This window comes from Typopeltis vanoorti, chromosome 4, assembly GCF_054136105.1.
Source record: "Typopeltis vanoorti isolate ZY-2024b chromosome 4, IOZ_Tvanoo_1.0, whole genome shotgun sequence".
In the NCBI taxonomy this organism is placed as follows: domain Eukaryota; kingdom Metazoa; phylum Arthropoda; class Arachnida; order Uropygi; family Thelyphonidae; genus Typopeltis; species Typopeltis vanoorti.
The window spans coordinates 60,702,801-60,715,249 of NC_143552.1; the positions used below are offsets into that span (position 1 = coordinate 60,702,801).

The window sequence follows — 12,449 nt, forward strand, 5'->3', positions numbered from 1 at the left end:
GATCATTTTGTATACCTCCCTTGTTTTATGCTCTCCATTGTACTGTTCTATATTGTTGCATTGGGCTTCTAACCATTTCATTTTATCCACTCTGACTGCTTTTTTCACCTCATTACACTTTCTTCTATATTGGTCTTCTATTTGTTCTGATGTATCCCTTCTTATCTTCAACATTCTTTTCTTCTGTACTAACTTCAATGTTTCTTGTGTAATCCATTTCTTCTTGATTTTCTCTTCTTCTGGTGCTGTTTCTTCAACTGCGTCTTCTATCGCCTTCATTACTCTTTTCACTCTTAAATTCGAGTTTTTTTCTTTCTCCACACTTTTAAGTTTCTCTGCTAACACTGTTCTGTATGTTCTTCCTATTTTTGCTTCACTTATTCGTGCTATATCCCTTCTATTCTGATGTTGGGGTTTATATTTCTTTTTCAGTTTCATCTTGATGTTTACAATCACTCAACTATGGTCCGAGTCTATATCCGCTCCTTGAAAAGTTCGACATTGCTGTACTGATGTTATCCATCTTCTTTTAATCATAATCATATCAATCATGTTTTTGGTTTTCCCATCATTTGATCGCCACGTCCATTTTCTACACTCCTTGTGTTGGAATCTTGTGTTACAGATCATCATCTCGTGGTCCACAGCAAATTCTAACAATTTTTCACTTCGTTCATTTCTTTCTCCGAAACCATATTTTCCCATGACTTTTTCCCAACCATCATTATCTATTCCAACTTTGGCATTCCAATCTCCTTCAATAATTAGCACATCTTGCTTTTGTATTGTTTCTATTGTCTCTGTCAGATCGTTGTAGAATAAGTCAATATCCTCATCTGTGCTGTCAGATATGGGTGCATATATCTGGATTATTGATATGTTGAATGGCTTCGCCTGAAATCTTGCTACTATGATTCGTTCATTTACTGGTTTTTAGCCTAACAGTCTCTCTCGAGCTTTTTTGCTGAGAAGGAAGCCAACTCTTGCTTCGTGCATGGTGTCATGTCCTGACCATATTATTTCGCATCCGTTGATCTCTCCAGATGATGTCCATCTCATCTCTGCCAATCCTAGTATATCCCACCGATATCTCTTCATTTCCTCACGAAGTACTAATTTTCCTGAAATCCAGAGTGTCCGCACATTCCATGTTCCTACTGATAACAGTTCTGTTAGTTTCTGTTTCCTTTCGGTATCCTACTTTTCGATCCAACTCCAATCGCTCGTTTGGTATCACGGGCCTTGTTTATCCGGGCGACGTCCGAGCCGGCATGTTGTAGCTGTTGGTTGTATAGCCATCAGATAACAATCGTGTTTTTTCTTTACGGTCAGAGCATCGACACTCATCTGACCGACCCTCCTCCTTTATCCAGGCTTGGGACTGACATGAGACCCCCTAAGGATTCCATGGCGGAGGTATGCACATTTATGCTTATGCATATGTCAATACTGTGATGAAATATGTAGCTAGTTAAAACAAAATGCATATTTATATTTATAAAAAAATTATTGTACTCTACATTTTGTACTGAATCTTTGTATGTAAAATACCATAATATGTTGCATTGTAAAAAATAAAAAAAAACAGCTAATGCCTATGTTGTTCCCATATAGGGAGTAGGCGGGGCCGTTTACCCTATCTAACTTATGATAGGGTAAACGGATATGGAGACTGAGTGGGCAGTTCAATCTCCACTAGTAGCCAATGAGAGAGATAGCTGGCCCAGGGCTATCACTGATTTATCAGTGTTGCATTGTGTATATGTAAATACTTTGTATGATAATAAAACTTGTCATTGCATTGTCAAACATTAGTATTTTTATGTTTTAATGTAATAATATCACAATATTACAAGCAAATATAATGTAATAAAATATTTTTATTAAAAATTTATTATTGTTATCAGACCTCCAAGGTGTCAAGAGATCCACTGCAGGCAGTCCTGCTCTCACATGCACAGCTCATCATACCTTGACTTAAATGCATTCAATCTCTCTGCACTCACTACACTTTCAGGCAAAGCATTCCAATCTCCCAACAAACTCAATGCAGAAAATCTACTTTCCCCCCGGTCATATGTCCTCCTTACACAGCTAATTAAAAGTCAGTCCATTCAAGTCTTCTTGCAAGCTACATTTCAATATTTATTTATTATCAGCTAACGCCTTTTAATTCCCGTATACGGGGAGTAGGCGAGGCCATTTAGCCCTATCTAACTTTTGGAGACTGAGTGGGCAGTTCAATCTCCACTGGTACCAATCAGAGATAGATGGCCCAAGGCTATCACTAATTAAGCGGTACTCAGTGAAGAGAGACAGCTCAAATGTGCCGCCATCTCGTGGTCCCTAACCCTAACACAATATATTTAATGTCTGAAATAATGTGGGTTCTACGGTCGATTTTCTTGAGTTTACAGGACGAAAAACCCGAGTTTCCGGGAGGAAAAACCTGCTTTCCCGTGCCAGAGATCGACTAACTCGGGAACCGGTCGAAAAAAGGCTTGGAAAAATTTCCTCTAGATTCATTCAAATAGATGTTACAGACCAGAACGTTATAATAAAATAACAGATTTTCATAATGTCTGGTTTTTTAAAATTCTGGATGTGACAGAGGAAAACAGAGTTTATTTTGAAAATAAATTTATTTTGAATCCCACTCCGAACAACAGTTCGGAGTGGGATTCATTCAATATTTATTCAAAACATTTGATTTTATTAAAAATTTGTGGTCTATATTATGAATATACGAACACGATGGATATCTTGTAGGTAGAGCTGCGAGGTGTATTTTGCCACATGGTGTTGATGTTGGTGTACTAAAAATTTATGACGTATCATTACCACGAAATTTGACTTATTTTTCGTTCATGATCCATTTTTGCGCCCTTTTATTTTAGATATGGATTTACTTTCCACGTTTATTATAATATTATCACTTTTCGATAATTCTGATAGGAGAATTTAGCTATGTTTTTCAAAGTTATTATAAAAAGCATACGCATTTCTTATCCCATATTTTGCTCAGCGTATTTGTGATAAATATGAAGACTGAAGCACCCGATGGAAGATTCTGGAATTCGTAAGCTTCCTTTGTGGTTACGACAAAAAATGATTTCATTGAATAGTGTTTACTGATGTAACGGATCTAAACTTTGTTTTATTATTACATAGCTTGTCAGGGACTCTAGAACTCGACATATTACACTACATCAGCACTTTTTACTCCTCCTCCCGTTCTGGCTTGTTTCCGCAAAGAAAACCAGAAGCAACTTGACTTCCTCATATCCGGCGGTGTCAATCACTTTACGGCACTAGTTAACGCAAAACATATACATAAAAACAGAAAATCCCCCCCAAACCCCCCCCCCCGCCAAAGATGAGCAAAGCAATAATAAAAAGAGAACAACAATATTAGGACAAAACATTGAAAAAAAATTGTTAATATTACATCATCAGACCTCCATGGAGACCAAGAACTTATTGTGAGAGGTCTGATTGTCACATACAGTTCATTATACCATGCCTCCAATGCATTTGCTGTCTCCTTACCACACTCTCAAGCAATGCATTTTGACTACCATCCATGTATGAAACCTACTCTTCACCTCCTTTATATAGCTTCCAGGGATTACTTCTTGTCTTCCACCATTCTGTGAAAACCTGATTTACATTGATCTGGTAATAACACCCTACCAGATCATATGTCTCAATCATATCCCCCCCCCACGCACCCATCTCTAGTCCACTTTCCTATACATCAGCCTGGAAATTGCATTCCTTTAATCTGTCATCATACTCGACATTCCAGAGACCAGCAACACCTTAGTCAATTGTCTTTGGACTATATCCAATATTTCTTCATCCTTTTGAAAACCGGGTGACCAGATTTATGCACGGTAGACCATATGTGGCTTGATCAATGGATACAACACTTCACTTGCATCTCCTTACATCATTGCCCTCCACATCATTGCCAGAATTCATGCGCTACCTTCCACAATTTTAGCAGTATATCCTAAAACTTCACTATGTTCTTTAAGATTTCCTGACCAGTTGCATACTCTGCATTCCATCTATGCTTCCTGAAAATAAATCTATAAATCTCACAAAACAACCAAATTTCTTTCTCTAATTTCATGAAGTTTTAAAACAAAATTACTACCAATATCTTGACAAAATGAAAATCAAAATACAAATAGTTTGGTTCTCAATTATTAGTTCAGTTTATTACTTGCAGCATTCAATGCCTTAACATTAAATGAATACAATAAATAGTATTAAATATGCCACAAATTAAAGATGCCAAGAAATTATATTCTTGGTTTCATTTTTTATCCAAGTGTAAGCAAACAAAGTTTGCACATGAATCACTTCACAACTGGGCTACTTGTATATGTAGGCTAATGACTTCATATCAATTGCCTTAGTATCCCATAATGCAACACCCATATCCTGACCAGTTTAAATCTTTATTGAGGTCTCATCAGTAGGAGCCAGACCCAGTAGTGATACCAAGGTTAAAGTAATGCAGAAGTCATATTTCCATATACAAGTAGCCAAAAGGTATCACAGCACTTGGATAAAGGATGAAACCAACAATATAATATTTTGGCATCTTTAATTTATAGTATAATCAAGTGAAAAAACTTTCAACATCTATCTCTAATCCAAAGTATTTTGGTAATAAGGTGTAACACCTTTTGGCTACTGATGATTACAGCTGTCAGTTTAATGTTGCAAGGTCTTGAAATTTGGTGGACAAGGTTGGGATGCAGAGTATACAATTAATGGAGAGATTTAGATGGAGATGAGAGATCTAGGAGTGATGGTGGATAGAGACTTGAAGTTTAGGGGTCACATTGCTAAAATTGTAAGAACTTACCAATGAATTATGGCAGTAATGAGGAGGGCATTGACATACAGAATTAAAGTGATTATAGTTCCTCTGTATAAGGCTTTGATCAAGCCAGATACGGACTACTGTGCACAAATTTGGTTGCCTAGTTTTCACGGGGATCAGAACGTATTGGAGTAGGTCCAGAGGTTTACTAAGTAAATGTCAGGTCTGTGGAATGTCACTTATGAGGAGAGATTGAGGAAATGCAACTTGCAGAGCCTTGTGAATAGAAGAAGAAGAAGAAGAAAGGGTTATGATTGAAACATACGTTAGTGAGGGGTTGTTACCAGATTAATGTGAAGGTATTTCATACTAGAGGGAGGCAAGGGTAAAACTAGAGCCCATCCATGAAGCTGTATAAGTATGGTGTGAGCAGGGAGAGTGAGAAGGTTCTTTGCATGAAGAGTGGTTGGTGAGTGGAATACATTGCCTGAAAGTGTGGTGATTTCAGAAACTGTGAATGAGTTCAAGGCAGGGCACGATCTTTTGGCATAAGAGAGTAACAGACCTCTCATGGTGAGTCCTTTGACTTCGTGGAGGTCAGATTATAGTAATAATAATAATCATGGAAAGAGCCATTATGCTACTTCTGGTTATTTCAGTCACATGAAATTGTTGAGTTCTTGGTTATTGGAGAGCTGTGCATTTCCTGAAATTCCTAGTCTACTGAAAGGAAAGAAGTAATAGTGTAATGAGGGAAGACTGCATACCTAGATTCAGGAGAATAAATCAGTTGAGAGTTAAATGGATGAATACCATCATTAAGCTGGAGCTACAAAAAAAGAAAAATCTGTGGAGGGAATTAAAAGATAATTTGCAGCTATATGAGTATACAAAGCACAGGTCAGAAGGGTAACCAGTGTGGTAAGAAAGGCAAAAGCAGATTATGAAAGGAAATTAGCACTGCAGGCCAAACATAATCGCAAACAGATCTTTTGATACGTTGCAAGTAAAAGGAAGAATGATTTTAATAAATGCTCATGGTAGGGAGGTAACTGAATTAGGCAAAATAGTAACATTAGTAAGTAAACACTTTGCAACAGTATATCATCCAAGTGGAGATATTATAGCAACAAGAGAGGCAAAGACTTATATGGGAATTGAGGGAAATAAAATGGAGGTGCATAACATATTATTATTTTTAATAATAATATGCTATGAGTCCCTAACTCCCTGGAGACAGATAGGGACTCATCGAGGGAGGCCACATACTACACATGCTACATGCACCAGCTATTGTGCTTATTCTTGAATTCATTCAAACTGCTTGCACGCACAACATCCAATCATGCACTACCCTCTGAGAGAAAAATCTAGCCCCCCCCCCTTTCTTAACAGCCATTCTCAGCTTCCAAGGATGCCCCTCTCGTCCTTTTCCCATCTTTCATAAAATGAAAAATTCCATCAACTGAAATCCTGTATGACCCTTTCAGAAGTTTGTAAATCTCAATCATATCACTTCTCTATCCTGTTTGCTAGTGTCTGCAGTCTACAAATTCTCAATCTGTCTTCATAATCAGTATTCCACAATTCTGATATAATTTTTAATACACTCATTTGTACTCTTTCCATTATATATCAGAATCACAGCAGAAACTAGGAGTCTAGGTGAGGTCTTATCAAAGCCTTGCAAAGTGGCAAAATGACTTCCTTATCTTTACATATGAAAGTTTGTTTCGGTGAAGAGTAGCAGGGAACTCAATGTTGTATACACCAGGTTGATAGCTTTTAGCAAATTGGGCACTCATTAGTTGAACAACCTCTTCTGCATCTGTCACCCCTCACACCATCTACATTCAGAAGAATTATTCTTTCATATTCATTCATTCCTTTTGCTTGCAGCATATTGATAGTATTCTTGTGGGTTGTCTTTAGCTTGCAGAGTCAGTTCCTTTTCGTAATCAGACTTAGCTTTCTGTACAACAGTTGTGACTATTCTAGCCAGCTTCTTATAATTTTCATAATGGACGTCATTCACATGATATTCCTTCCACATGATCCGTTTCTTATGAATCTGTTGCTTAGTAAGATTATACATCTATTTGACTCCTAGCGTATTTATTCTTCAAATTCTCAGGATACATTTTGATATTGCATCATTTATTTTTTAATTGCTTCCCATGCACTGTCGATATCCTTTTCATCCAGCAACCGATACCATTCTGCTGAACTCAGTATATTCCTCAGTCATTCCTCAGTTGGTCATAATTTCTGCTTTGTAGTTCAGCATGTAACCTTTGCTGAGTGGAATTTTATTACAGAACCTTGTATACCATCTATGGGTTAGATGGTATACCAGCTTGAGTTTTTGAAGGTGCTAGGGATTGGCACTGTCTTTAACCACATTGTTTAATCTAAGTCTCAGCTCTGGGTTAGTACCAAGGGAGTGGAAAGAGGAGAAAATAGTTCCATTGCATAAAGGAGACTCCAATATGATGTAGCAAATTACCAACCAATCAGTATATCATGAGTCGTAATCAAGATCTGGGGAGGTTGATGAAGAGCAAAATAAATACAGGAATAGAAAGACTGAAATGGGATGCTATATTGGGGTGGTGGGAACACGATTTTGTGAAGGGTAATTCATACCTCAGTAACTTGTTCTTGTTTTATAATACAGTGACAGCTGAGTTGAATAAAGGTAATGGGTTTACAGCGATACTGCTGTTTGCAAAAACTTTTGACAGGATACCACATGGAATTCTAATCAGTAAATTGCTGCACATGGGATGGATACAAAGTTGCCAAAGTGGATAAGAAGGGGTGGTTGATAAAGAGATAACAGAGAGTAGTTTATTCAGAAATAGTGTCTAGTAGAAGGCCTGTGACTATTTTCCCAATGATGCAGAATCGAGTAGAGCAATAGTTAATACAGATGATAAAATTTTGCAGATTTGGACTGGCAGTCTGGGCAAAGGAGAATGGATGTCAGTTTTATGTACAAAGTCTAAGGTTATGCATTTTGGAGAAGATTACCAGCTGTGTACCACATTGATGAAGCTGTATTCCAAGAAATTGATGAAGCCTGGGATTTGAGATGTTAGCGGATAGGGGGTTAAAGTTTAGAGGATATATTGCAAAAGTGACTAAAGCAGCTCATTGGATTACTTGGTTATTATACATCTTTATAGCGTCTTGATAAGACACATCATGGCTGTGTGTGTGTGTGTGTGCAGATCTGGTCACCTGAGTTTCTTGGGGGTGAGGATGAGGTCTATGGAATGAACCTTATAAGGACAGGTTGAAGAATTGTGACTTACAGAAATTGGTTAAAATTTTTCAGAACAGGTCTGGTGGTGGGAGAACAGGGGGTGGCATCCTTGGAGACTGAGCAAAAGTATGAAGGATGCCCCCTTAGCAGGGGTGTGAGGACTAGATTTTTTTTTGCTTGGAGAGTGGTGATTGAGTGAAATAGGTTGCCAGATCTATTGTGGTACCATGATTATGAGATCAAAGCAAGATATGATAGATACTGCAGAAAGAGATAGAAACAGGAACTGCTGGTTAAAAAGAGGTTATGGAAGAGATATAAGGAGAGGGGTGGAGAGCAGATGCATGAAGAATATAAGACTCAGGCCAGGAGAGTGACTAGTATGGTAAGGAAGGCAGAAGTGGAATATGAGAAGGGATTGGCCCTGAGATCCAAAGAAAATCCTAAGGAATTTTTCAGCTATGTAGCCACTAGGAGGAGAAATGATTGTGGAAGAATGACATTGTTGGATAAAAATGGGAATAGAGTAACTGATTCAAAGGACATAGTGGAGTTGTTCAATGAACACTTTATTGGGGTATTTCATACTGGATAAGTAGGTTTTAATACTAAAGATAGGGCAGTTTTGAGGTTTAAAAGTGCAAGAGAAAAGTGTGTTTCAAATACTGAGTACTCTGGATGTCAATAAATCAGTGGGACTGGATGGAATTTTGCCACAGGTTTTGAGAGAATGTGCTAAAGAGCTGACAGCTCCGTTGACCTGGCTTTTCAATGAAAGTCTGACCAAGGGAAAGTTACCCAAGGAGCGGAAGGAGGGTAAGATAGTGGCATTATATAAGGTTGGTAGCAGACTGAAGTGTCAAATTATAGACCAGTTCTTATTTCATCAGTAGTTGTTAACATCTTGAATAAATTAGTGAGGGATCATATACAACGTTGGGCAGATGAGGGTAATGTTATCTGTGAGAGTCAACATGGAATTGTAAAGAGGAGCTCTTGCTTTAGTAATATGATTGCCTTTTATAATAAAGTGACAAGAGTGGTTGATGAGGAAGCTGCATATTTTGCCATTTTTTTTGATTTTACAAAGGCATTTGATGGGGTACCACATTGAAAGCTGATATTTAAGTTGCATTATAAGGGTTAAGATGTCAGGTTAGTGAACTAGATTCAGGATTGCTTATCTGATAGGTATCAGACAGTTATGTATTGGAGGGGGGGAGTATCAAGTAGGCTGAGGGTTACAAGTGGGCTCCCACAGGAGACTCAGTACTCGGACTTGTATTGTTTAACCTTTATATCAATGACATTGTCAGTGAATTGGGGGATATTCCATTGTTTGCAGATGATGTGAAGGTGGGATGGATTATTAGTAATATTGCAGATGTGGTAGCCCTGCAAGAGGATTTGAATAAACTGGACAGATGGGTAAATGAATGGGGGTATCAGTTTAATGCAGCAAAATGTAAAGTCTTGAAGTTTGGTATACATCGATAGGAGGCTGTATGCTCTGTTGTGGGAAGGGGAGAAGGGATCTGGGGGGGGATGATGATTGATAGAAACCTGAAATTCAGGGAACATATTACAAACGTGGTGTGAAGGTGATCCAGAGGATTGCTGCAATACTGAGAAATACACTGACCTGCAGAAATAGGGGAGAGTTGTCAGTCCATTCTATAAAGCCCTCATCAGACCACACTTAGACTGTTGTTCTCAAATTTGGTCCCCAATATTTGAAGGAGATAAATTAACTGTGGAAAGGGTGCAGAGGCAAATAACGAAGATGGTATCAGGACTATATGTTAATTGTGAAGATCGGCTGAGGAAATGTGGACTGCAGAGTTTGGTAGTTGCAGGAAGGAGAGGTGATATGATTGAAACTTTTAAACTGTTGAGAGGTAGTTACAGGATTGACACTGGATAGTTCTTTCACTTGATGGAACAGAAGGAATTAGCAAGGACAAGGGGGGGCCATCCCTGGAAGTTGTGAAAGGAAGCTGTGAGCAAGAGGGTGAGGAGTTGTTTCTTTCTATGGAGGGTGGTTGAACTGTGGAATGCATTGCTTGATAGAGTGGTGAGGGCACAAACAGTCAATAAGTTAAAGAAGTGGTACTTTGTGTTTTCCAGGATAAGCCTCTCATGATGAGTCTTTTGACTCCATGGAGGCCTGAATCATAATAATAATACTGTGTGAATGTTAGTTAGTGGTGGCATGATGTTTAGGGCCTCCCCTTGCTGAGTAGCCCATAATAATAATAGGAAACTATAGTAGCATTTGATGTGAACCACCAAGCTATATTTTTAAAAACAACTGTTATAACTGTATGTTCATTCAAGAAATAGCTACATGAAGCATTTCAAATGCATTTTCTCTTGAAATGCTAAAACAGTAACTTGGGAGTCATGAAATGATGCACCAAGAATGTGCTTGACTGTCACCTTTTTAGAATTCATTTACTAATAGAATTTAGAAATTTTCACACCTTGCATATGGTAAATATGCGATTTCCGCATTATTTCAATCTTGATTTCTCTTCTGGGTCTGGTTCCGACTGAGGAGACCTCAGTAAAGGTCAAAGCTGGTCTGGGTAGTGATTCTTCCCATAATCCATAGCATTATATATACCTGAAAGAATGTTTGCTTTGCATTATGGAACGTAGGCAATTAATGTGAAGTCATTAGCCTCTGTATACAAGAAGCCTGGTCATGAAGACATTTCATCTGCAAACTTTATTTGCTTACACTTGGATAAAGGATTAAATAAGAATATAATTTCTTAGCATCTTTAATGAATTTAGAATTGCTAAATAGATACCATTGTCTGATATTGTCAGTTCATTCTGATATGCATATTATTAGTATTTTTTTAAATTATAGTTATCCTACACACAAGAAAGTTGTTCAATTTATAGTTATGTTAGTTCTGTAGATAAGTAGAAAGTTGAGGAGAAAGAAGATACTTGTTGCATTTGAAGACCTGCTGATTGTACTCTAGGAAATGCGTAAGCAAGGAGACTTTTCCAAATGACAACAGCAGAAAGAATGATTGAAGACGGAGTAAAGTTTTTTCTTGCATTTGAAATTAAACTGTAAATGAGTGTGAATAGCCACTATATTTGTTTTAACAGATTTAGAGGAGAGTAGCAGTACTATTGATGCCAATTATGATGAATGTTGACCATGGAAATAATTATAGAAAATATGAACAGCAGAATCTTTAATCTTTAAACACAACTCTGTGAAGACAGTGGAGTGAATTGGTGAGTGGGCATTAATCAACCTAAATGTTCTTTTCTGTATTGAGTGAAGTATTATTAATAAGCTCTTAGGGACATCATTCCAAACGTGTGAACAGTTTTCAGTTTTTAATGAATTTGGAAAATTCGTATAGACTTACCAGCTGTTTAGAGGTAAAATAACACCTTGAATAAAAAAAGAGAAAACCTAATTTCTTGGATATTGAGGAGGCTGTATTTGTAATATATTTATTATTATTATTATTTTCGTGACACCTCCAAGGAGTCCAAAGACTCATCATGGGAGGACACCTATTGTACAACTCTCCATCTCCACCTCTACACCGAACCTCATCTAATCATCTACATCAGCGCCATCTACTGCCCACCACCACCACCACAGCTAGTATTTTTTGACTGTAAATTGCATGTGTTCTGAATGGCTGATTTGTCTGTATGCGGGATGAAAAACTCGAGTTTCCGGGAGAAGAAACCCTGCTACCTCCGTATGAGATCGGCTAACTCACCGATTGAAAAAGTCCATATAAAGATTGAAGAAAGATTTATGCCAAGAAAGATTGAAGGTTAGGCATAAACATATTACAAATACAACCTCCTCAATATCCAACACCCAGTTTTCAAAACAGCCAGTCTCTGGGCAGAGATCTGGATGTTGTAAGAACTCAGACTGGTGGAAGATTTTTAATTATCATTTAAAAATTATAATGATTGGTGACATTAGGAGAACCACAGAGGCAGCAAGTGACAGCCATGCAGAGAGATTTTTACACTCGCATTCTCTTTGAATAGGCATTCGAATTTATAGCGACATCTGTGTAGATGTCTATAGAAAAAAGAATACAAGAACATCAATCACATTCTTCACAACAAATCTGATAAGTCTGAATTGGTGCAGCACAGGTTGAGACAAGCCACAACATTCTCTGGTCCAAGATTTGCCTTCTACACAGATTATAAATTCGAATGCCTATTCAGAGTGCCAGAGGCTTTACTTCAATGCCCTAACTTGAATCGAACGATTGTATATCCTTGTCAAAAATATGGGAAAGTTTAATCCGGATAATATAATAAAATTTTTTATTT

General features: G+C 37.6%; 1 protein-coding gene across 1 annotated transcript in view; it reads left to right on the top strand.

The window, feature by feature from the left end:
- The first annotated feature begins 2,822 nt into the window (after positions 1-2,822).
- LOC150107355 (voltage-gated purine nucleotide uniporter SLC17A9-like) overlaps positions 2,823-12,449 on the top strand; it is a 235,909-nt gene continuing 226,282 nt past the window's right edge. The window contains exon 1 of the mRNA XM_090391830.1: positions 2,823-3,079. Within this exon, the coding sequence (XP_090247956.1) occupies positions 3,042-3,079 (38 nt within the window). The 5' untranslated portion in view covers positions 2,823-3,041. The remainder of the gene's footprint in view (positions 3,080-12,449) is intronic.